Source organism: Malus domestica, chromosome 06 (genome assembly GCF_042453785.1).
Source record: "Malus domestica chromosome 06, GDT2T_hap1".
In the NCBI taxonomy this organism is placed as follows: domain Eukaryota; kingdom Viridiplantae; phylum Streptophyta; class Magnoliopsida; order Rosales; family Rosaceae; genus Malus; species Malus domestica.
The window spans coordinates 31,315,851-31,340,685 of NC_091666.1; the positions used below are offsets into that span (position 1 = coordinate 31,315,851).

The window sequence follows — 24,835 nt, forward strand, 5'->3', positions numbered from 1 at the left end:
TTTATCCCTCCACTTAAGGTTCACCCGCTATTATCACCAACCAGGTAATCAAAAGTACGTCTAGTACTCCAAAATTATTTGGCAGCCTGCCGCTATTATCACCAACTAGGTGATCAAAAGTACGCTTAGTACTCCAAAAATATTCGGTAGCCTGCCGCTATTATCACCAACCAGGTGATTAAAAGTACGTCCAGTACTCCAAAATTATTCGGCAGCCTGTGTCACATCCCAGCCCGGGGTGGACCACTTCCCAGGCCCGCTCCACCATCGTAGCACGATATTGTCCGCTTTGGGCCCCGATCACGCCCTCACGGTTTTGTTTCTGGGAACTCACGAGCAACTTCCCAGTGGGTCACCCATCATGGGAATGACCTGGCCACCTTCTCGCTTAACTTCGGAGTTCCGACGGAACCCGAAGCCAGTGAGCTCCCAAAAGGCCTCGTGCTAGGTAGGGATGAGAATATATATTTAAGGATCACTCCCCTGAGCGATGTGGGATGTAACAGCCTGCCGCTATTATCACCCACTAGGTGATCAAAAGTACGTCTAGTACTCCAAAATTATACATGAGCATCACTCATGTCAATCAAACATAAACATTCATGAGCATCACTCATGTCAATCATACATAAACATTCATGACCATCATTCATGTCAACATTCATGATCATCACTCATGTCAATCATACATAAACATTCATGACCATCATTCATGTCAACATTCATGAGCATCACTCATGTCAACATTCATGAGCATCACTCATGTCAACATCCATGAACATCACTCATGTCAATCAACATTAACATTCATGAGCATCACTCATGTCAATCATCTTCGAAAGTTTCATTTACAGAGCTCCAGCTTCAAAAGCTTCATTTACAAAAGCTCCAGCTTCAAAGCTTCACTTTCAAAGCTTCACCTACAAAGCTTCAGTGCATGGTATACAACGATCGCCTCCGAACAACCGCCACTTCGGCCCATACATGGATTGAATTTGAAGTCTCTAGCCAACAGACTCTATTGACTGAAGACTTGGGGGACTACACACTATGTATCATATATTGGGCTTCCACAACTAGGCCTCAAAAATACTTGGGGGACTTAGCCCATTACTTATGTACTGAGGAGTGAACCCTTATTCTATAAAAGGGACTCCCTCACTTTCATTAGAGAGCACCCATTATTCATGTATTGAGGAGTGAACACTTATTCTATAAAAGGGACTCCCTCACCATCATTAGAGAGCATCGCCGCCTACTGAGCAACCATCTCGCCTCGAGCATCAACTCTAGCCCATCACTTATGTATTGAAAAGCGAGCCCTTATTATATAAAAAGGACTCTCTCACCATCATTAGAGAGCATCGCCGCCTGCTGAGCAAACCGCCTCGCCGCGAGCATCACTCCTAACCCATCACTTATGTATTGAGGAGCGAGCCCTTATTCTATAAAAGGGACTCCCTCACCATCATTTAAGAGCATCGCCGCCTGCTGAGCAACCGCCTCGCCGCGAACACCAATTCCAGCCCATCATTTTTGTATTGAGGAGCGAGCCCTTATTCTATAAAAGGGACTCCCCCACCTTCAATGCCACAAGCCGAGCCAACCAAGGCAACATAAACCACAAGCAGAGCAGCCTCGCAACATGTGCTACTTCTGGTTGAGCATCATTTTAGATTGGGCACCGCCCCATATCGAGTATCAGTTCTAGACGACATCTAGTTACTTCGGCCCACACATGGACTGAATTTCAAGTCTCCAGCCAAAAGACTCTCTTGACTGAAGACTTGGGGGACTACTGTTTATATCATACTTAGGACCTCCGTATTTAGACCTCGTATAAATACTCGGGGGACTCAAATGTAATTATGTAATAAATGAATGGGCAAATATGTAATAAGTGAGGAGCCCTTATTCTATAAAAGAGCATTCTCACCCTCACAAACCTCAAGCTCTCATCCTCACATACAGAGGCCAAGTTTGAGGCCATGGGAAGAGAGCACACAGAAAATAGGCTAGAGAGCACATTGCCTCTAGCCTTCTTGTATATTCACCATTCAGAGTGAAAAAATATCAACATCAGTGTGGATGTAGCCCAAACATTGAGGTGAACCACGATACATCTTGTACTTTTTACTTTCTTGCAGATTCACGGTCGAATTTACGTTGTTTCAAGACCCCTCCGATTTTGTGCATCAACAACAGAACTACCTAAACCATTACCAAAACACGAGAACAATAAATCAAATGAATATCAGTCCACAACAACCAGATTTTGAAACTGCTCATCAGAGATGACAGCTTCCATGACCTGGTCGGGGCCAACAACACCGTCATTGTCCAAGAAGCACTCGACAAAATCCTTGGAGTACCCTCTCATAGCGGTCACCCCATGTTGTGTACACCACGCCACAGGGACATACTTGTCACCGGTTAGATCCCAAAACACTATGTGTGGCACCACATCTCCATACCCTTTCTCCTTAAACTTTCTCTGTATAGCCTCGTAATCAGTCCTCCAGCTACGGCCGCAAGCATCATCAAAGTCTTGGTCACTAGTGAACACATACAACTTCTTGATCATTTGGTCCGGCTTCAAGTTCGCATTCACTGCCACTTCCAGAATCAAATCAAACACCTTTAGAAAATTAGTGTCACCGTCCCAGTCCTGATTGTCCATCCTCCTCATAAACCTGCACTTGGACTTAAGATCATCGCCTTGTATCGAAAGTAGCTGAGGGTTTCGACTAAAAGTGAATACCTTTCCTTTCCACGGCTCTTCACTAAGTTCAGACACTAAAAGTCCCAAACCCAATGACACATTCATGGGGCGCCCAACCATCCTTCCGGAGACGTCACACACAGCCAAGCAGTTCTTCAACTTGCCCTGCTTTACATATATTTCCTCCACCATTGCCTTCCACCGAGGGTCAACCAGTTCCGCAAAATTGCGGTAGTTCACATAGCGTATGATCTCATGTGGAAACATAGCATCTGCCTCAATCTCAGACTCGCCAGCATCATTGACATCGTTCATATACTCCTTAACCACATCAGACCTTCTCTCTGCTGGAAAATCATGCGAATAGCCTGAGTTCATGAACTTCCTCAACGGCATCAAAACCTCATCCATCAGCCGCTCTTGGACTCTGGACGCGTAATCAGCCTCCTCCTCCTGGTCAGAAACATCTTTTTCGCATTCCTCTCGCGGGAAAACCTTCATCGCAATGCTTTCGCAGAGTAAAGTGGCGCGATCAAAGAAGCAATCAATAGAAGGGCACCACCTTGAAGTCGGGGTTAACTCCAACTTCCACTGTGTAAGATCATAAGCATTGTCCAACTGCTGCTGCTCGTATTTCTTCAAATTCTGAATATCAGACTTCAAGTGCTCAAAGATCCGAAACCTGCTCGTGCAACAACTGGAAGTTGGGGTCACGCTTGTACATCTCAATCACCTTCTTGGCCTTGGCAATCTGCACAGTTTTTCTTTTGCCTATTTTTTTCTGAACCAAGTCCTCGAATTTGATTTTATAGCTTCTCCCCCTATTCAACCTCCTCCTCTTGGCATTTTCATCTTCGCCGTCTACAATCTCGAGCAACATCTCTAAAATGTGTTCAAAATTCCCAAACGAATCGGCAATTGGCGCAACGTTGCACGCTAGGGTTTTGGGGTGGTTTTGGTACAGCCAAAACGCTGCCGTGTAAAACAACTCATCTTCACCTTTTCCAGAGGAGTCGTAACCTCCTTCTACTAGGTTACAGACGAGCTTCAGGGTGGTCAGAGGATCATGGGACCAAGCGAGCGGGAGCAGCCGGTTCAGATGCTTAAAGGCTGTCCCATAGCTGTATGGTTTCACATGAAAATAGAGATCAAGGCAGGGGTTACCAAATGAGGCCGGTTTCTTGGCCACCCCAGCGTTGGAAGCGGCTTTGTGTGCTATATGGAGTTGTGGCAGCGGTGGTTGTGAGGTTACCGGTAGTTTGATCTCCGGAGGACCGACAAGAGGTGTCAGAGCAACCACGATTCTTGTGAGATGTGAGACATTGCGCACAGAGCCTAGACATGCTTTGAGGACAGAGATGAGTTGCACTTGCCCCGTTTTCATTGAATCAAATTTGAGGTCTGATTTTTTTTTTTCCCTTTCAATCAATTTGGCTGAGAGAATAAATGAGACTGTTATTTAAAGATATACCAACACACTACTTGATCACCAATAAATTTGTTACTCAAACTCTGTATCTAGGCTATTTAACTTCCATATCCCTTTTTTTCCTCGTTTAATTTCTGATATTTAATCTTGGTTTTGTTCTGCTATGCTCCAAATCAGGGAGAATTAGCATTTGCTTTTATTTAGTTGTGGATTTAGATTATGTAAAATGGTTAATTAGTGTCGCATTGATTGATACATATTAACACTAATTAGGTGATTAATTAAATGTTGTATACAGCTGAAACTCTAAGCACAAGTATGCAGCTGTTTCCTCTAAACCCAAGAAAAGCAAAGGGTTTTCCGCTGCCTTCGGGCTTTCTTGAATTCAACAATGTCTGTACCGAAAAAGAATGATACCACGAAACATCCCAATTCTCGTTGAAACAAAACTTGTATGGCACGAAAATTTTTGATCTGTTTATATGTAACGAGAACAACCTAAAAGAAGTCAAAAGAATCATTTAGTTCTTTATAATTAACACCGATATCAGAAATAAATCAACGAGAAGACAACTTCCCCAAGCAAAAGAAAAACGAAAAACGAAAGAGAAGATAAATTGCACTAATAAAAAACAACACAAACAATCAGTCGACTACAGCCAAGCTTTGAAATTGTCCGCCAGAGAAGGCTGCTTCCATGACATGGTCGGGACCAAAAACCCCGTTGTCCAAAAGGAACTGGACAAATTCGTTGCAGTCCCCACTCATCCTGGACACCCCTTGTTCTGCATAGCGCACCCATGGGATAAGATCGTCGTCATTCATATCCCAGTACACTATCTGTGGCACCACATCCCCGTACCCTTTCTCTTTAAACTTTCTCTGTATTGCCTTGTAATCAGTCTTCCAATTATTCACCGAAGCATCATCAAAATCTTGAAAACAGGTGAAGACATATAGCCTTTTGATCATTTGCTCTGGCTTCAAATTCTCATTCGCAGCCACATCGAGAATCAAATCAAACACCTTCTGAAAATCAACGTCACCGTGCCAGTCTTGATTGTCCATCCTCCTCATAAACACGCACTTGGACTTAAGATCATCGCCTTGTATCGTAAGTAGCTGAGGGTCTCGACTGAAAGTGAAGACCTTTCCTTTCCATGGCTCCTCACTCAGTTCAGACACCAATAGTCCCAAACCTAAGGATACATTCATGGGGTGCCCACACATCCTTCCTGAGACGTCACACACAGCCAAGCAGTTCTTCAACTTGCCCTGCTTTAAATAGATCTCCTCCACCATTGCCTTCCACTGAGGGTCAGCCAGTTGCTCGAAGTTGCGGTTATTCGCATGGCATATGATCTCATCGGGACGCATAGCACTTGCCTCAATCTTGGACTTACCGGCTTTGATATCCATCCAGTACTTCTTAACCGCATGGGACCTCCTCTCTCTTGGAAAATCATCATCATAGAGGCATTGCTTCATGAACCTCCTCAAGGGCTCCAAAACCTCATTCATCAACTGCTCTCGGACTCTAAACCCATAATCAGCCTCCTCCTCAACACTAACTCCTTGTGAGCATTTCTCTCGGAGGAAAACTTTCCTCGCAATGCTCTCGCAGAGCAAAGTGGCGCGATCGTAGTAGGAATCAACGGAAGGGCACCACCTTGCCGCCGTGGTCAACCTCAACTCCACGGCATCAGCCATCTTTTCCTTCTCATATTCTTTCAAATTTTGAATATCAGACTTCAAGCACTCAGCATAAAGATCCGAAACCCGCTCGTGTAATAACTGATAATTCGGGTCGCGCTCGTACATCTCAACAGCCTTCCTGGCCATGTCCATCATCTCCTTTCTCTTATTACTACTAATACGCCCGCCGCAGTCTACTTTTTCCTGTATCAATTCCAGATGGTATTCGTACTCACGAGTCCTCACCATTCTCCTCATCCCCTCGCCATTTACATCTACATTCCGGTACAGAACCTCGAGAAGTTCTTCAAACTTTCCTGGTTCAGCAAAAGCCGCCACGTTTTCTGCTAGGGTTTTGGGGTGGTTCTGGTGGAGCCAGAATGCCGCGGTGTGAAACAATCTGGCAGTGAAACAGCTCCTTTGTAGAGAACAAATGACCTTGAGGGTGGTTAGGGGATTGTGGGACCAGGCGAACGGAAGCAGTTGCTTCAGATACTTACGAATGGTGGGGGTGTCTCCTACGGCATGGAAAAAGATATCAAGGAAGGGGTTACCGAAGGAGCGGAAGCGGCTCTTGGCCGCTGAGGGGGTGCGAGCCCAAGCCCGTTTGTATTCTGAATGAAGTCGAGGCGGAGGTGGTGGTGAGGTTGGCAGTTTGAGCTCTGGAGGACCAACAAGAGTTGTAGGACTTGTGCATGGAGAAATGCTGCCACCGGCGGCGGCAAAGTTTGGGCACGCTTTGAGAACGGAGATGAGTTGCACTTGCCCTGTCGTCATTGCACCAAATTGAAATGAATAGTGTGGGAACATACAGATATATTGATGAGATCCTTTTCGTATACTTCTCTCTGCATTTATTTATGCACCAATGATTTTGTTACTTGGAGTCCAAGCAATTCCCATCTAATTTCAAAGTCTTCTTTTTTGGGACAAGATCCCTGAACATCTTCCTGTTGAAAAAAAAAATTCAATCACTTCAATGAGGATGGATATCATCATAATTCAAAAGATCTTTTGGTTTCGAATAATCAAAAAGAAAAAGTAGTGATTTTTTGGTTTCGAATAATTCAAAAGAAAAAGTTGGCTACAAGCAATCTCTCGCAGATTACTGTTTATTTACAAGGGTACTTGGTGACACTTTTTCTGCTATATTGATATGTGTGGATGATATGGCGTTTTAGTCAAAATAATTTTTGAGATTGGCATAATATTTTCACTTTGGTTCTAGAGATTTGAAATCAATAGAAGTGGTTTCTGAGTTTGTCTACTGTCAATCATTTTGGTCATTCCGTGAAAAATCTCTATTAAAAGCCGGCATTGCGATTTCTCAAAGGAAAAACACTCTTGGTATCTTGGACAATGCATGACGCCTGTTTGATGGGCTGGATGAGGTTGAGTCTTAGGGATAGGATTTGATTGGTAGGGATAGGTTACATAACCCATGTGTGTGATTAGGTTACATAACCCATTATATTTTCCTTATTTCGGATTTGTAGTCAATTCAGTCCATGTTACAATTTTTCTCACCAAATATTGGCTGGGTTACAAGTCCAATTTAACTTAAAATAACTCATCCCATCTTCCCCACCAAATGAGGCCGGATCTAAACCCGTTGATTTTCCTATGGAGCAAAATTTGAAACTTACCAACAGTGATCATGGCGAAATTCTCAATAATTACCTCACAATTACTAGACCATACATCACATATGATGTCAATATTCTAAGCCAAGTCATGCATCAACCACGAAAACTACACTTGGATGCTGCACTTCGGATTCTTTAATATTTGAAAAATTGTCCTGGACAAGGGCTGTTATTTTCCTCCAAAAGTGAATTATGATTAAGGAGTTTTTGTGACTCAAATTGGGCAAACTGTCCTATGACTAGAAGACCAACATCGGGGGATTGTATTTTTTAGGTAACTCATAAAATAGAGAGCATGATTGGTGATGTTATATATAGTTCTTGCAAATATGAGCGTTATAACATTAGACAGTAAACACTTGATCGCGTTTATTCTGATTTTTCGTACATAATAACAGCACGTAACCGTGTTCTTGGGATATAAAAATTTCTTATCTTCACTCACTAGGATTTCTTCTATTTTGTTTCCAAGCGTTTTGTCTTCATACTTTTTTGTAACTCCTGTGGAGAAACCCTTCATACTTTTCACTACTGTCTTGGCATTTATTTTGGCTGCACCAGTGTTACACTGAAAAATGATTGTTCTTTACAACTCATCCAGATTTGAAAAATAAATCAACATGAAGCCAACTTTCTCAAGCAAGAAACGAAAAATGAAAATATGTTTAACCGAAAACTTCGAGCCTTGTTGCTTACATTCAAGTCAGTATCGGAACAATACATAGTTCGAAGTACCTCTCGGAAACAAATTCAAGTACAACCCACAAATTTAGTGATCACTCTTACGGCCGTGCTGCTACAAATACTGATCACCAGGGCATGAAGGAAGGGAAATGAAATTACAAGGTTCAAGCAAAAACTGATGTCCAATTTGTTTAAAACTGCACGCGATTAACGACTTAAATCATTTTGTTCATATCTATGAATATATCTACACATATCTGAAATCCTGCACAATTAGCAATCACAAATTTGCAGTAATTAAACCAGATAAAATGCTATTACCAAACCATTAAACAAGCCAACTGAAGCTTTCTTTTCATAAAATCCCAAAGGGCAAAGGAACGGAAAATGAAAAAACAAAGAGTGGATCCAATAACACTCAAAAAGAGTTACCAAACCCTAACTAGAAAACAAGAGCAATAATTCAAATCAAAGATTAGTCCACTACAGCCAGATTTTGGTACCGTTCGCCAGAGATGGCTGCTTCCACGACATGGTCGGGCCCAATATCCCCATCATTGTCCAAGAAGAACTTGAAAAATTTCTTGGAGTAGCCAGCCAATGTGGCCACCCCTTGTTCTGCAGGAAGTGCCATAGGATACTTGTCATCGTTCAGATCCCAAAACACTATGCGTGGCACCACATCTCCGTACCCTTTCTCCTTGTACTTTCTTTGTATTGCCTCATAATCTGTGTTCCAGCTACCGCCCGAAGCATCATCAAAATCTTGGTCGCTGGTGAACACATACACCCTCTTGATCATTTGCTCTGGCTTCAAATTCTCATTCAGAGCCACGTTCAGAATCAAATCAAACACCTTCTGAAAATCAGTTTCGCCATCCCAGTCCTGGTTGTCCATCATCCTCATGAACGTGCACCTGGACTTAAGACCATCCCCTTGTATGGTAAGTAGTTGAGGGTTTCGACTAAAAGTGAAGACCTTTCCTTTCCATGGCTCTTCACCCAGTTCAGACACCAACAGTCCCAAACCCAATGACACATTCATGGGGTTACCACACATCCTTCCGGAGACGTCACACACAGCCAAGCAGCTTTTCCACTTCCCCTCTTTTAAAAAGATCTCCTCCACCATTGCCTTCCACTGATGCTCAGCCAGTTGCCCATAATTGTGGTCGTGCACATTGCTTATGATCTCATCTGGAAGCATGGCACCTGCTTCAATCTTCGACTTGCCTCCAGCTTTGACATCCTCCAAATACTTAACAATTGCTGACCTTGACACTCTTGGATTAAAATCATTTGGAAAGTCCGTCTGCACAAACTTGCTCTTCGGGGTTAACCTTTGCCATCTTCGAGTATTATCTTTATAGCCTTTCGCTATGGCTGCCCTCAAAGGCTCCAAAACCTCACTCATCAGCCTCTCTCGGACCCTGGACACATAATTTGCCTCCTCCTCAACACTAACACCCTCTACGAATTCCTGTCGCGGGAACACCTTCTTTGCAATGCTCTCGCATATCAAAGTCGCGCGATCAAAGAAAGAATCAACCGAAGGGCACCATTTCGCTGCAGAGGTTAACTCCAACACCTCGGAGTCCTTAGGATCATTGTCATTATCCAGCTTCTGCTTCTCATATTCCTTCAAATTTTGGATATCACATTTCAAGCACTCAGCGTAAACATCCGAAACCCTCTCGTGTAACAATTGATAATTGGGGTCACGCTCATACATGTCGACAGCATTTCTAGCCATCGCGATACATCTTTTAGTCCCCGTGTCGCCTGCCTTCTCCTGTATCAAGTTTATGTACTCAAAATAGCAATCGTGTTCCCTCGATGTCCTCTTGCTCTTGGCATTGACATCTACAATGCCGTAAAGAACCTCAAGAATGTTTTCGAAAGCCCCCAAAGACCCGACGATCGGCACCACGTTGTGCGCTAGGGTTTTGGGGTGGTTCTGGTAGAGCCAAAACGCTGCCGTGTAAAACAATTCGTCGTAGCCTTTTCCAGTTAGGCGGTGGTTGTCTAGCAGGTTACCGATGAGCTTAAGGGTGGTTAGGGGATTGTGGGACCAGGCCTCCGGAAGCAGTTGGTTCAGATGCTCATGGCTCTCAGGTTCGTTGCCTACCACGTGGAAATAGAGATTGTGGCAGGGGTTACCGAAGGAGTACGGGACCTCCTTCGCGGAGGGGGTTGGGCTGGGTTGGTGTGCTAATTGGGGTTGTGGCAGTGACAGTTGTGATGTTACCGGTAGTTTGAGCTCCGGAGGACCGACGAGAGGCGTCCGAGCAGCCGCCGATCTTGTGAGTTGTGAGAGATTGCTCACATAGCTTTGGCATGCTTTCAGAACAGAAAGGAGCTGCACTTGCCCAGTTTTCATGGAATCAAAATTGAAATGGATATTGTGGATGAAGAGAAGAAGCAATCTTGATATTGCCTTTTTAAAGCGGGCGCCGAAGATTTTTGTTACTTGTGGTCCAAGCAATTTCCTTGGATGTATATCTCTGCGTATCATCCATTTGATTTCAATATCTTATTTTTTTATGAACTACTTATGCGTAAAAGATAATTAAATATGTCATTAATCCTTTCCTCTTTTTCTTCTGTTGGACATTAATCGTTTCCTATAAACACTTCATTGATTTACTAAAAATTTTCATAGCTGTTTTTTTTTTTTAATCTTTTAGACAAGAAGTTCATAACTTGTGTTTCTTGTTCGTGTTTCGTGGTGGTGTTGCTCGTTAAAGAGTTTTTCATTACTAGTTTTGTTAGTGATTTTGTGCGTTGAATCTCTCATGTGACGAGTTATTAATTTTCTCGACGCGAAACAAACAATTTCAGAACGGTTATTGATTCATTCTCTAATTCAGTATATCACAGACATAATTCTCAATTTTATCCTACAAAAGGAGAAAATTTGAAAAACAAAAACAATTATAAAAAAAAAGTGAGAAACTTAATCAGCTTCTTGCAAGCCATCCAAGACAACTGACCCAACTAACAATCCAGCAGCGCCAGCCCCAAGCACGCCCGCCACCACAGCCTGCACCGCCACCAGGGCCGTCGAGTCATCCGGTATAACCACGACCGCCACCACAGCCGCCACCAATATGGGCAGCGACGCCGATGCCAAGGCGGCTGGGGAGAATCCAGCCACCTTCTCGAGCAGGCTGAGGAGCCCGAGTTCCTCCGCCTTCGAAAACAGCCCCAATTTCTCAATCGACGACAGGGTCACCCCGAGCTGCTCCGCCTTGGACAAAAGCCCCGCCTTCTCGACGTTGCTGAGGACCTTCCGCTTCTCCAGCTTCTTGAAGACGTCGACTTCCACTTCCTCCGCCCCTTCGTAGAAGATTCCCGCTCCGTACCACTTCTTCTCCCAGCCGCCGTCGAGCTTGTTCACCTGGAAATTTACAAAATTCACATCTTCTCAGCAAACGAACAAAAGGGTATATGTTTATTAACCAAAAATCGAAAGGGTATTCGTAATTTGGTATAAATATACTTTCTTGGTAGCCAAACAGAAGTTACAGAGAAGGAGTGGACGTAATTACCTTCTTTTGGGGCGCCATGGAAACGATTGTTGAGGGCCTTGATTTGGCGGGGAAGTTGCGGGATGAACCAGAAATGAAACTGAAGTGGGGTTTGGAGGAGAGGAAGTTGCTTGTGTGGTTGAGATTGCAGGTAGCTGAAGATGCTGCAGTACTGACCGCCATTGATGATGTGTACCGAAGCTCCGGCTCTCCGTGTGTGGCTTGCCACGTGGGATGTTAGAGAGAGAGGGAAGAAAGGGGATTTTTGTGTCTGGTTATCGAACGTCGCTGTGTCCCTGCCAATCAAATTGATGAAAGGTGATAGCTTTATCTTTCCAAATCCAATAAAATTACAAGAAATGTTTTTTTCCAAATTAGATGGGAATTGGGCTGAACCAAAACTCCAGCCTATTTTTTGAATCAAACTCTTGAAGCTAAAGCCCAACACTATGCCAAAACAATTAAAACCCACTTTTGGAAGATTTTATGTTGCTTTTTAGGAATATTCTACTCATCCTTATTAATACATTGATATTATTTATACTAACGGGTGGACAAGTGAGTTAAATCTACAATAGGCTAGCCACAAATAATTTGGTTATGGTCTATATTTGACGAGAATCGAACCCAAAAACTTTCACTTACAAATTAAAAAGAATATCATTGACTATAGTACTAAGTGACCTCTACTCTTTTTATTTTGGGAACAACTTTTTTAGTAATACTGTCTAGTGGTATTCTTTTTTACTTATAAGCGAGAGGCCTTATGTTCGATTATCACTAAAGGCTAATTGAATCATATTATTGCTAGATCATTATGAAACTTAGCCTACTAACCCACACCTTAGCGTGTGTTAATATATTTTGCTTCAAAAAGAAAAGGACAAAGAGTATAATAGTGACTAGAAACCAATACAAAGCGCTTTTTTGTCAGTAGTTAGATGAGTTATGAGGGGGAAGGAGAAAGCCGGAAATGGGGTAGGAAGTCTCTAATTTAGATAAGGAGGGTCACATGAATGCCTAATTTTCACTTTGACGCTAGCCCTCCACCAATGACTTCAAATCTTCAGGCATCTATTTTGTGTGTGACCTCTTTATGTTCTCAAATAAAATAGAAAATTTTGGTGTTAAGGGGTTCCACATCAGTACTACGTAGCATTAAATGCAACAAACATTGGATAACTTGAATTCCCATAACCACAACCACAACAAAAGCAATACTTCAAACTAATCTAGACCATCAAATCTTCCTGGCATTAAATGTTACATAACATAAAAGAATTCTTCGGCATCAAGAAAACAAAATATGATTCACCGGGACCAATGAGCACGTTGACTTTCCTGGCGCACTTGTGGATTGGCAATCTAGTTGGAAGCTACGTGGCAATTTGTGAACTCTAATAAGAAAGTTTACGTGGCAATATATCGTCGAAACAATGGTATCAGAAATTGAAACGACGACGATTAGATCAGACAGACAGCACAAATAAAAACTTGAAAAATTGCTGATTGGCCCTTTGGCAGCTGAAAGAACATATCCGCAAAAATTGCTTCAAAGCTTATCACTTTCCCCGTTTTTTATTCAATTTTAAATACCGCAGTTCTTATCTTTCTTCGTCTTCAAGCATTCAAGGGCCAGCTGCAATTTGCTAAAATTTGCAAAGAAGGTACCTTTCGCATCTCTTTCCCTGCAATTCTCAATTTTGGATGACGGGTTGATTTTCAATTTTCGTTTAGTTAAGCAATTCGTATCGATATTACTCGCTTTTTACAATCTCTCCACATTTTCCCGGAAAGTTCTGTTTTTTTTCCCGGAAAATTTGTTTTTTTATTGAATTGCAACATGGGTTTTCGATTTTTTGTATGTATATGTGAAGCCAATGAAAATGGAAAATGTACTGAGTTTGAATATCCCTCTTCGTAGTTTAAAATATCGTATTCTCGAAAAAATATGACGAAGAAACAAATGCAGCAGAACCCCAAATGTCGTTTTCGTGGCTAAGACGGCAAAGTGTTAGCTGGTAGCTGTGGCGATGAATGTTGTGGGGGAGGAATTGTATTCATTTGATGTATGTGTGTCTGTTCTTGTTCTTTGATTTTGTATGATAAGTTATCTCCTGGTTGTATCTTGATGAAAACTATGTACTGCTGCCAATGCTTGCTATTTAAGCACCTTTTAGTTTTTGAGGCTTGTTTTGCAGTCAACTAGTTTGTTTTATGTAGGGATTTGCAATTTTTAAATGTTAATTTTTGTTTTGTTTGGGATTTAATTGTGTAAAGTTGTTGTTACAGCTCATGGTATTAAGTGTTCTTAGTTATATACCTAGTGCCGAATTATCGGTATATAACTCATTGACCTTTTAAGTTATCTTTACTGTGTCCCGACCCTACTTAGTTGGATAAGGCTTTGTTGTTGTTGGTATTTCTTTATTGCGTCTAAGGTTTTGGACTGCGGTCTTTTTGAAGAGATTTACAAGTCTATATTGTCAGAATCTTTATATATCTTACCTTGTTTGGGTCAACTCATTCCTATCTTTCTTCCTTCTTCCCTGCCTCTCTTGTCCTCCTCTTCTGTTATACTAACTGTAACTGTAAGTCTCTCTCTCTCTCTCTCTCTCTCTCTCTCTAGAAGGTGACTAAATAGTTTTGGGAGTGTCTGCGTTCTTGTTCTCGGTATTTTTAGATGTGTTTTGCTTCTAAAAATCCCTTTTATTTATTTATAATCTAGTTGGAATTTAGGATAGTTTTATGAAAGATCAACTTGAATTATGTCCATGTTGCAATCATGCCTTGATTCTGTTTTTTCTCTTTTGCTTGACATATGAATTATAAATCTCTCTCTCGTAGCTCGCTCACACAGAGATTAGTACTAGTATTATTGTCTTAGATCAATTGAAATTTCAAGTTGGCAGGTTCTTGGTGCGAACTCTGGGTCTTGAACTCGTGATCTGTATAGTTTCAAAGATTTATCATATGTACTTTTGCTGCTTGTTCAATTAGGTAGCGTGAAGTATGGAAAATTCAAAAGACTTAAATAACCATTATGAAGAAAAACTTGCTTATAATATGAAGTAGCTTTTTTTGGTTATTTTATTAACCAAGAAAAGGCTACCTATCAATCTCCGTGTTTTAAACTTTAGTTTTGATATATGTACATGACCTTTCTTGGAGGTACTATAGCGGAGAGAACATGGGTAATCTATTCTGTTGTGTTCAAGTTGATCAATCCACGGTAGCTATAAGGGAAAGATTTGGAAAGTTTGTGGATGTTCTTGAGCCAGGATGTCATTGCCTGCCTTGGTTTCTTGGGCATCAGCTTGCTGGTCATCTCTCTCTTCGTTTGCAGCAATTGGACGTGCGTTGTGAGACCAAGACAAAGGTGTGTCAACTTTCATAAGTGGAGACGACTTAATCCCTCTGTATTTCTTTTAATTGAATATTGGACGCTTACACTCTCCAATGTTTTCAGATAAGAAACTGAATTTGCAATTTCATTGCATGTCTTTTATTTCAAGTTCTTTATATGTGAAACTTGAATGATTGTTTTATATACTTGTCAGGACAACGTATTTGTTAACGTCGTTGCATCTATTCAATATCGTGCTCTAGCAAACAAAGCAGATGATGCTTTCTACAAACTCACCAACACAAGGTCTCAAATCCAGGCCTATGTCTTCGACGGTATAAACTAAATATCCCTCTTAATAAATTAGAGATAATGGACTTTTTGATACACGTATTTTAGTGTTTTTTAATCAGAAGTGTTTGTAGTTGATTGAGTTTGCCTTTTTCCTTCTCGCAGTGATTAGAGCTAGTGTTCCAAAGCTGAATCTGGATGCTGCTTTTGAGCAGAAGAATGAAATTGCAAAGGCTGTGGAAGATGAGCTCGAAAAAGTAATGCAGCAAAGCAAAATTCATATAATACTGCGGTGTCTAAATACAACTCGACTTTTAACCAAGTTGCTTTCCTTGCGTTGCAGGCTATGTCTGCATACGGTTATGAGATTGTGCAAACGCTCATTGTTGACATAGAACCAGATGTGCATGTGAAACGGGCAATGAATGAAATCAATGCTGGTATGAGTCTTATTCTCGATGTTTATGCAGTTCCGCACATGTGATCTGTTTGGTTTCAATTGTTTTACCATATTTTCTATATTTTTTCAGCTGCAAGAATGAGAGTGGCAACTAATGAGAAGGCAGAGGCTGAGAAGATTTTGCAAATTAAACGAGCTGAAGGTGAGGCTGAGTCAAAGTATCTCTCTGGGCTGGGTATAGCTCGCCAGCGTCAAGCAATTGTAGATGGTTTGAGAGACAGTGTGCTGGGGTTCTCCGTCAATGTTCCAGGGACGACTGCAAAGGATGTCATGGACATGGTCCTTGTCACTCAGTATTTTGACACCATGAAGGAGATCGGCGCTGCCTCTAAATCCTCCACCGTGTTTATTCCCCATGGACCTGGTGCTGTACGGGATGTAGCTTCTCAGATTCGTGATGGACTTCTTCAGGGTTCTTATCAGTAGTCCGGTTCTTCTACAAGCTTTTTATCGCTCATCTGCAGGAACTTCTTTTGGGTCATTACGACGTGCTTTATTTGTTTATAGTTTTCTTTTCATGGTTTAATTGTTTAATACTGTATATGTGAGCATTTACGATTTCTGGTGAGCGTATAATGATCTTATACAATGAGAGAATTATTCGTGTAAACATGAATCTTGTACAGTTTTGCCTTTTTCAGACAGACTTAAAAGCGTTTTTATTTGTCGAGTGCATGAATTTCTTCATAAAAACGTGTCACATTTTTTACTCTTTTTCATATCGTATTCGAATTTGTAACACCAGCAAAATTTACTAACAAATTAGGTTATTTTAGAGCCTAACACAGAGAGAGTTCAAAGTTTGGACTTCTCTTTACGCCTATAAAATCCACTTCTCCAGATATAGACAGAAACACCTTCTGCCGTATAAGAACGCCAACATTGCCGTGTCTGCTAACTCGAGCCTTCGCCACTGTAGACGGCAAGAATGCGTGTTGGGCGCCAATTGTAACATCTCACATAGTCCAGGGGAGTGATCCTTAAATGTATATTCCTATCCTTACTTAGCACGAGGCTTTTTGGAAGCTCACTGGCTTCGGGTTCCGTAGGAACTCTGAAGTTAAGCGAGAAGGGAGCCAGAGCACTCCCAGGATGGGTGACCCACTGGAAAGTTGCTCGTGAGTTCCCAAAAACAAAACCGTGAGGGAATGGTAAGCCCAAAATAGACAACATCGTACTACGGTGGTGGAATAGTCCCGGGATATGGTAGACCCGGGCTGGGATGTGACAAATGGTATCAAAGCCAATCCCTGGCCGGAAGTGTGCCAACGAGGACGTCGGGCCCCTAAAGGGGGTGGATTGTAACATCTTACATCGTCTAGGGGAATGATCCTTAAATGTATATTATCATCCCTACCTAGCACGAGACTTTTTTGGAGCTCAAGCGAGAAGGAGGCCAGAGCACTCCCAGGATGGATGACCCACTGGAAGTTACTTGTGAGTTTCCAAAAACAAAACCGGGAGGGAATGGTAAGCCTAAAACGGATTGGGAAGCTATGCTTCAACTCTGCTCCAAGGGCTGTGTTGCTCAGGGGATTGACCATGGTGAAGCGTGAAGCTTTCTAATTGTCTAGCTTGTCCCTGCATATTCAAACAGTTATATATGCTGACTTTTATATACATACATATATATATATATATATATTTCTACACATTTTATCTTCTCCAAGTTCTCAACAGGATTGCTCACAGGGACAAGGAAGCAGAAACAAAGTCGCTATTGAAGCTGAAACTGGCATTGAACTTGTCTAATGTTCCTGCAGATACGTCGAAGGCAAGGTCGGTTCCAATGGAGATCAGAGAACTGCCTCCTCTCACGGCAGAAAAGTTTGCAACTGGATCATATCTCTTAAAGGGATTTCGTATCAGCCCGATTCCTCCAGCAACCGCAGCAAAAACATTTTCGCATTGCAGTTCCACCTGTTAGCCACAATGAACGCTGCATAATGACTATTTCAGAGTGCTAATAACAATTCCCGATGGAAAATGACAGGAAGTTCTTACCCTGCCACAATCTGGTATATGATAAAACTGAATAGGGTGCCGAGTCCAGGAGAAACCAGATCAACTGCAACAGTCACAGAAACCATCAAACCGTCGCGAAAAAAAAAAAGTTGCAGCATACTTGACAGAAAAGTAATGTTGTGAAGAAGCAAATCATAGACCATTAGACAGATTAACCTTTGCATGACATATATCACTAATCCAGTTGAATTATTTCGAATCAAAACGAATCAGCGGTTCATGAACATAGTCCTTGCAGAGAAGATCTGATCAAGATTACAAGAAAATGTTAAGGATTGATAGAAAGGAAAAAAGAGACAAAGAGAAGAAGGAAGAACTGGAGGTGCAGACTGCAGAGTAAATTTGACCTCTGGCATACCCGCCAATGTTGTAGTTACTCATTGCTTGTCGTTGAAGCAATTGAGATCAAGGTTATTAATATCTGGATTAATGGGTAGAAATATGTTTTATTATATAATGTGGGATGCATGTAGATTTAGCGTAAACCCGAGCGGAGTAACATTTTAGGATTCATACAGCCGATCTCACGTAATATGATAAGACTTTGTTGTTGTCGTTTGCACGTGGATTTAGTGAGGAAGTTTCCTCATTGATGGCAAATTAATACATAAGAGTACTATGATCGTACAAGGGTGGAAATTCTGATGATTCAAAGATGTTGGACTTCAAAAGAGGCAAGGAAGAGGTGGAGATTAGTTGAAACCAAGCTCATTACGATTTCGTTTATAAGATTTTGGGTGTAAGAAAAACGCTCATAACCACTTAAAATTACAAAATTCGACATTGCACATAATAAACTAGCCTTAGAAAATCGTTAAAACGTAGATGACTTACGGGACCGTTTGGGCTGAGCCACATTGGCTCTAATCCAGTTTTGTATATTTGAGTGGAAATTCATTCACGTCAATTTTGCAGTTCCACCTGTTAGGGCAATAGGCGTAATGAATAGTAATTGTCTAAGTGCATCTCCATCTAGTAACTAAATTTCCTGTACAATTGATATTAAAAATTTATTTAAAAAGAATTAAGAAATTATATTTTATCATTAGGAATCCAACAGATATAAACAGGCCACATAACCCCTATTTCACTTGTGTTAAGTGCGCTACAATGTGGGCCCCATAGTCCTTTTTTGTCCCCCAATGCGCTCTCACATGTTCTTGTACTCCACGCACCTGGCTCAAAAAACCCTCTGACATGACTAACGTCATGATGACATCAGTATGACGTCAGATGGCACTCGGGCACAAGGTCGAGCACGAATTGCCTGATTGGGCAATTCAAATGCTTTGGGCCCACTGATTGTGACACGTCCCGAACCTGATATTCTCTGAATACCCGGATAGGCACGTGCTAGCAAACACCTGAGGGTGATGAAAGCCATTTATTGATTACAAGAGTAATGATTATGAGGAAATATTCATGAATAAACATTAGAATCTAGAAGTAATAAACAAAGCTTAAGGAAGTGTCTAGAGTGCACAAATACTTTCTAAAAAAATTCACAAAGGAAAGATCATTACAGAATATCACACAAATGAGTGATAGATTGCTACTGGTAGGGGAATGCCTCGTACGTTGTGTCGTAGTCCTCGTTTCTAATACCTGAATGGGGGCGCAAAACAAAGGTGAGTGGACCAAGTTCATATATACAATAATAATAAAACAGTTATTAAGATACTAACCCCCACAATTTATATAAAGAAAACTACTAGCATAATAAGTGATAGGTTTAATGAAAATCCTAGCATGCCAAAAATATCTCAAGAGACATATCGTGAAACACAAAATATCTAACGTCTCATAAATCATCTCTTAGCATAATGTACTACTAGTAAGATCACTGAATAAATATATATATATATATATATATATCTCACAGCCCTATGCCAACACCGTGGTCTCTGCGCCCATAGCCAGAGATTACCAACTCCCGGCCCAATGCCTGCTCTGTGTCCCTCAGCCCGTAGCTAGGGATTATTTCTCCCGGCCTATTTGCCAACACCAGATCTTCGCCCCAAACGGCATAGTGTCCACTAGGTACGTACAAATAGTTACGTCTCTCATAAATAACCACTTCATAATATAAAGTCATTCATCGTTTATACTATAAAGAAGGATTTTTAAAACATGTTCTAGCATCCTATCGTCATCCATCAGATAGTCTATGTGACAGCCCGTCCCTAATTTTAAGAGTTTTTAAAGTTTTAATAAAGGATTTTACAAAAATGCCTTCTGAGGCACGCGCATTATTTGAGGTTAATCATTGTGTCGTGCCATCTAAGATTTATTTTCTTGACATATCCTCGTAGTATTCGTCACTACGGACGTGTGGACGCTGACGGTTCGTGATTTTGGAGTTATATCGAAGAAGTTATTAACGTTTGAAATTTGGGATTTTAAGGAATTATAATTTTAGTAAAATCTAGAATTTCTTTTATGAAAATGGACGGCCCAGATTTAATGAAGAATTAAATGGATGGTTGGGATGAGAGAAAGAAGGTTTTGTGTGTGTGTGCGCGTAAGAAGAAGAAAGAAGAAGGCTTCGGGAGGAAAAGAAAACAGAGAAAAAAAAAGACAGATTGGGCAAAGCTGCCCAATCGGAGAAGAAGGAGGAGAGGCCGAATGGGGAGAGGAGAGAGGAAGTTGACTGGCCAACCAAAAGAAGGAAATGAGGGAAAGGAGGAGGAAGGAAAAACAAGAGATCGGTCGGGTCCATTTGACCCGCAAGGCCATTTTCCGATGGTTTTCCATCCAAATTTCTGGTCTTCTTCAACCTCCCATCAACCCCAAACACCTGCAAGACATCCTAGCATCCTAATTGACCCAAAAATCAATGAATTTCGTGGTGATTTCGCGAAAAACACCCACACGGGTGCCGCGACTTTCTTGTTCAAATTCACCCAATCCCGAAGCAATTTCTTTCAATTGCCACCACCCATACACTTCTCTTGAGGCCTAGAACAAAGCCCAAGCATTAGTTGGAGCATCGGAGTTGATTTGAGGACGAATTGGAACTCACCCAATTCTAGGGTTTCGCAAGGGTTTGAGCAAATTGGAGCCTTTCCAGGCCAAATTGGCCTTTTAATCAGGTATAAATTTTACTCTACTCATTGAGATCTTCAATTCTGTATTTTTTGAGAATTTTTGGAAATAGTTGGATTTTCCGGCGAGCCGGGGCGGCCAACCGCCACCCGCGGCGGCCCGTACGGCGGCGCATGGCCAATGGCCCGCCAATGTCATTATTAGCATGTGTTTAAGGTTCTAGGTTCAGTTTTGATAATTGATGGACGTAAATTGAGTAATTGAACCTAAGTTAGTTACGATTCGTGGTTAGGCCAAAACGTGAATCGACGATCCAACCGTCGGATCGTCACCAAACTTTGATACATTGTAATACGTAATATTTGAGGATTATAGGAACTTACGTATTGGGAATCCGTTTTATGGATCTTCCGGAATTGGAGTTGTAAGTTCATAAAATAGAATGTTAACCGTCACTCGGTTTCGACAATTGACAGAGATCCGACCGTTGGATGGTAATGAAATTTTAGGATGTTTTCCTAGAGGTATATTGTGGACCTCTGTAAGTTATGGATTTGAAATCTGAGGTGCAGATCTTCCGGATCGAACTACGTAGTGACGTGTTTTATATAAGTTATATATTCTATCGATATGATTTCTGAGGTTGGATTTGATTATTGTTCTAACCACCGATCGTCATGACTCCTTGATGTGTTGTGCTAGGGAGTTGTTGGGTGAACTCCAGGTGAGTGGGCAGTATTTCTGTTTATACCTATATACTATTGATATTTTTCCCAGAAATTGAGTTTAAATGAAAGTACGTTTTAAAATGTCATGCATGCATATTATGAGATATATGAATTGATAATTGATGCATATATATATGTGAATTGGTGCTGTGGACGCACAGGTGAGTTTTATGTTATTCATGTGAATCATTGATGATGTGAACTGTGTTGAGAGCTTATAACCTGCACCCCTGGTGTTAGTGCTTATATTATTCACCGCACCGCACGCTCACCTTAGATCCAAGTAGGTGCATGTCATACAGACCATGAGAGGGTTCCGACATGCTAGTCGTACAGATCACTTCAGGTGGTTTCAACTGGTAGGTGACCTTAGATTATATGCACAGATGATTGATGAGAGAATCACTAGAGCGTATTATTACACCATTCTTGTCGTACAGACTACTTCAGGTAGTTCCGACTAATGTGCAGAGTAGTGCCGTACAAGTCACCGTGGTGACTCCGGTTGGATTGGATATTGAGCTATTGAATTAACCGTACAGGACCAACTGCAGGGTCTCCGGTTGATTCCTTATTTCACATGTTATATTGATGCATCCATATTCTGTTTTTGACATTATGGCATGGCATATTTTCTGGATTTGATAAAGATTGATGATTTGAGATATTTGAAGATTTATATGCATATTATATACTATTTTTCTGGGAAAGTATACAGGTTTTACAGCGAGGGGTTAAAAATGTTTTAAATGAAATGTTTTCGAAAAACTTTGTTTTACTGACCCACTCAATTTTGTTTTGCGCCCCTCCAGGTTCTAGATAGCAGAGCTTTGGTGGCCACGAGGAATCCAACGGTGTTCTGACAGAATTCACAAAAGTAGGACTCACCCTCGGGTGTTTCATCTTAGTAATTGTATTTTTTAAAGCTTCCGAACTGTGTAAATGGTTACGTCACTCTCACGTGACGGCCAACATGCCTTCCTTCGGGACGAGGTGTGTCAGTCTACCAGTTCATGGTTTTTATAGAAAATATGATATATTAAAATATAGCTCAATATAGGTCAACAATTAATTCCTCACCAAAACAAGACGATAAACAACATATTTCATAAACTTGCTTAACATAAAACTCAGTTCATAAATTCGTAAGGCATGTATTTAATTTATGCAATTGAACTATGAAATTATGCAAATTTTAGAAATGGTCCACTTACAGATACTCCTTAGCAGTAGAGTTGTGCTGATAAGGATTAAAAACTCCTTCACTAGCAACTTCACCTAAGCACAAAAATGTAATAAATAAATAAAAGGATTTTCTAAAGGATGTCGGGCTTGAATTAAATAAAGTAAAGGATTAGGATTGGATGGGTTAGGGTCTAATGGGTTAACAAGGTTTAGGGTGAAGAAGGGTGGTTTGGGCTTAAGCCCAAACCCACACACACACTACACAAACATACACACACGGCCTGCACACACCCACTGTGCAGCCCAAAAACACCTCACCCACATACACACTTACACACGCAAGCATGCAACACACTCACGTGCACAAGCTTACACACACACACACACATGCACATATACACTGCACCATACACACATACACTACACATACGCTCACACATGCACGGCATGCACACTCACCATACACGCACACACCCACACAGACAAACACTCACAAGCACACACACCGTACCCACACTACACATGCACACCCCCAGATAACACACACACACATCTCAGCACTGATCAACCAAACAACAAGGTAATTTAATTACTTGGGTTCGAATTCGAAGGGATCTCTGCACCCACAGCAACAAATCGCCGGAGTTCGGCCGTACACATCAGTCGAAACTGGGAAGAAGGTATAAACATGCATGCAAGAGTTAAAGCTCGAAATTATCTCCACAACACTCAAAAACCTTGGATTAAACACTAAATGAGGCAGATGCTTCACCTGGGACCGACGGGGAAGACTCGAAGCTCACGGTTCAGTGAGTTCGAAACTCTGCCATGCAGGTGGTCCATGCAGAGCCACTGCTGAGATGCTCAGGCAACCTAAAATCTATTTCTAGTGATTTTGTGTTGAACCAAGCCGTAAGAGATGGTGGTTGTGGGTGGTGGTCCTCGGCGAGTTAGAGAGAGTGGGGTGAGTAGCGGAAGTTGGATTTGGATCATCTCCTGAGCTAATGGAGAGCATCCTCCTGACCAGTTATCATGAGCCGTTGGATTTTTATCCAACGGCTATAAACAGGGAGTTCTTTTAAAATTATAATAATTATAACCGTTGGATTTTTATCCAACGACTCATAATTCAACGGCTCATAAATCCAACGGCTCATAAATATCCTCTCCATTAGCTCAGGAGAGGATCCAAATCCGCGGAGGTTAGGGGGGAGAGAGAGAGAGACGGGGAAAAGGGGAGGAAGAGATTACTGAGAGGGAAGAGATAAGAAACTCGGGGAACAAATTTCAAAGGTGGGCCCCTTGGCTCACCATTTTAAAACTAAATACCATTTTTTTAATTAGAAGGTGGTTGGGGTTGTAACAAATTACCCGGCTTTTTGGATTGGGATGGAGTTGGTTTTTCCATTTTTTGGTAAAGGGCTGGAGCTGTTCTTAATCATTATGCGTTATTCTCTTACAAAATAAATAAGCAAATTTATATTATGATGCTATGAAGTAGACCTAGCATTCGTGTCGTATTTCTCGTGTTCGTGTTATACCCGATAGCTTAACGGGTCGTATTGTGTAATACTCGTTAAAGTAAACGGGTAATATGACCCAACCCGAAATCAACCCATATTATCAGGTAATATGACCCAACCCGTTACCTGTTAAGAAAAATGTATTTTAAATCAATAAAAATGAAAATGAAAAACATAATTTGACCCAAAAAAATGTAAAACATAATATTAAATTAGTATATACATACTAAATTTCGGAGTTGACCCATTCATGAAAATTGTAAAGTTTTTCATTACGAGTGATTACATTTTTCACACTTCACAATAATTATTATTAATTTTATTAATTTTGCACTCAAATAAAAAACATTGTTCATGAGATTTGGAGGGTTTTAAAAATCTAAAAGACCATGTAACCATCGTCTAAGCGTTGAGGATGCAATTATGAACATTTATTATGCTTTCACATCTTTCAAACTTATACATTAATGATTATGAATTTTGTTTATTTTGAACTCCCTTAAAAATACTATTCATGAGAGTTCGT

The 24,835-nt window shown here is 41.2% G+C and overlaps 5 protein-coding genes and 1 long non-coding RNA gene across 10 annotated transcripts; 1 reads left to right on the top strand and 5 right to left on the bottom strand.

The window, feature by feature from the left end:
* Positions 1–2,254: 2,254 nt before the first annotated feature.
* Positions 2,255–4,106, bottom strand: LOC139196934 (uncharacterized). Its single transcript, XM_070823294.1, has 2 exons — positions 3,456–4,106; positions 2,255–3,367 (listed from the first exon to the last, which is right to left on the bottom strand). Exons 1-2 carry the CDS (start codon positions 4,104–4,106, stop codon positions 2,255–2,257), a joined length of 1,764 nt encoding a protein of 587 aa, XP_070679395.1.
* Positions 4,107–4,796: 690 nt separating this feature from the next.
* On the bottom strand, positions 4,797–6,623 carry LOC103438161 (uncharacterized). The gene has a single exon (XM_008376698.3). It carries the CDS (start codon positions 6,621–6,623, stop codon positions 4,797–4,799), a length of 1,827 nt encoding a protein of 608 aa, XP_008374920.3.
* Positions 6,624–8,651: 2,028 nt separating this feature from the next.
* LOC103438162 (uncharacterized) lies at positions 8,652–10,556 on the bottom strand. The gene has a single exon (XM_008376699.3). The coding sequence runs from the start codon at positions 10,554–10,556 to the stop codon at positions 8,652–8,654; it is 1,905 nt and encodes a 634-aa protein (XP_008374921.3).
* Positions 10,557–11,011: 455 nt separating this feature from the next.
* On the bottom strand, positions 11,012–12,130 carry LOC114825408 (uncharacterized). Its single transcript, XM_029104011.2, has 2 exons — positions 11,728–12,130; positions 11,012–11,576 (listed from the first exon to the last, which is right to left on the bottom strand). The coding sequence occupies exons 1-2, from the start codon at positions 11,887–11,889 to the stop codon at positions 11,133–11,135; spliced, it is 606 nt and encodes a 201-aa protein (XP_028959844.1). The 5' UTR covers positions 11,890–12,130; the 3' UTR covers positions 11,012–11,132.
* Positions 12,131–13,021: 891 nt separating this feature from the next.
* LOC103428302 (hypersensitive-induced response protein-like protein 1) lies at positions 13,022–16,496 on the top strand. Of its 5 annotated transcripts, none has more exons than XM_070824172.1 (7): positions 13,163–13,373; positions 13,631–13,775; positions 14,878–15,085; positions 15,267–15,387; positions 15,509–15,600; positions 15,687–15,783; positions 15,874–16,496. In XM_070824172.1, the coding sequence occupies exons 2-7, from the start codon at positions 13,744–13,746 to the stop codon at positions 16,227–16,229; spliced, it is 906 nt and encodes a 301-aa protein (XP_070680273.1). In that variant the 5' UTR covers positions 13,163–13,373; positions 13,631–13,743; the 3' UTR covers positions 16,230–16,496. The 5 variants fall into 5 exon arrangements, with proteins under 5 accessions (XP_028959846.1, XP_028959848.1, XP_070680273.1 ...); XM_070824174.1 differs by having other exon boundaries at positions 14,887–15,085; XM_029104013.2 differs by lacking the exon at positions 13,631–13,775 and having other exon boundaries at positions 13,022–13,373; positions 14,887–15,085.
* A 2,747-nt stretch (positions 16,497–19,243) lies between these two features.
* On the bottom strand, positions 19,244–23,830 carry LOC114825554 (uncharacterized). The gene is made up of 4 exons (XR_003774304.2): positions 23,559–23,830; positions 23,380–23,455; positions 22,816–22,879; positions 19,244–19,433 (listed from the first exon to the last, which is right to left on the bottom strand). It is a non-coding gene; the product is annotated as an uncharacterized lncRNA (long non-coding RNA).
* Positions 23,831–24,835: the final 1,005 nt, after the last annotated feature.

What these genes read in the sequence shown, in the direction of transcription:
- LOC139196934 (XM_070823294.1), bottom strand. Translation starts at nt 4,106, where the DNA reads ATGAAAACGGGGCAAGTGCAACTCATCTCTGTCCTCAAAGCATGTCTA. An exon ending in AGATTGCCAAGGCCAAGAAG is followed by an intron (nt 3,368 to 3,455) that starts GTGATTGAGATG and finishes TCTGATATTCAG; the next exon opens with AATTTGAAGAAATACGAGCA.
- LOC103438161 (XM_008376698.3), bottom strand. Translation starts at nt 6,623, where the DNA reads ATGACGACAGGGCAAGTGCAACTCATCTCCGTTCTCAAAGCGTGCCCA.
- LOC103428302 (XM_070824172.1), top strand. Translation starts at nt 13,744, where the DNA reads ATGTTGTGGGGGAGGAATTGTATTCATTTGAT. An exon ending in CCAGGCCTATGTCTTCGACG is followed by an intron (nt 15,388 to 15,508) that starts GTATAAACTAAA and finishes TCCTTCTCGCAG; the next exon opens with TGATTAGAGCTAGTGTTCCA. An exon ending in AATGAATGAAATCAATGCTG is followed by an intron (nt 15,784 to 15,873) that starts GTATGAGTCTTA and finishes ATATTTTTTCAG; the next exon opens with CTGCAAGAATGAGAGTGGCA.
- LOC114825408 (XM_029104011.2), bottom strand. Translation starts at nt 11,889, where the DNA reads ATGGCGGTCAGTACTGCAGCATCTTCAGCTACCTGCAATCTCAACCAC. An exon ending in CCATGGCGCCCCAAAAGAAG is followed by an intron (nt 11,577 to 11,727) that starts GTAATTACGTCC and finishes GTAAATTTCCAG; the next exon opens with GTGAACAAGCTCGACGGCGG.
- LOC103438162 (XM_008376699.3), bottom strand. Translation starts at nt 10,556, where the DNA reads ATGAAAACTGGGCAAGTGCAGCTCCTTTCTGTTCTGAAAGCATGCCAA.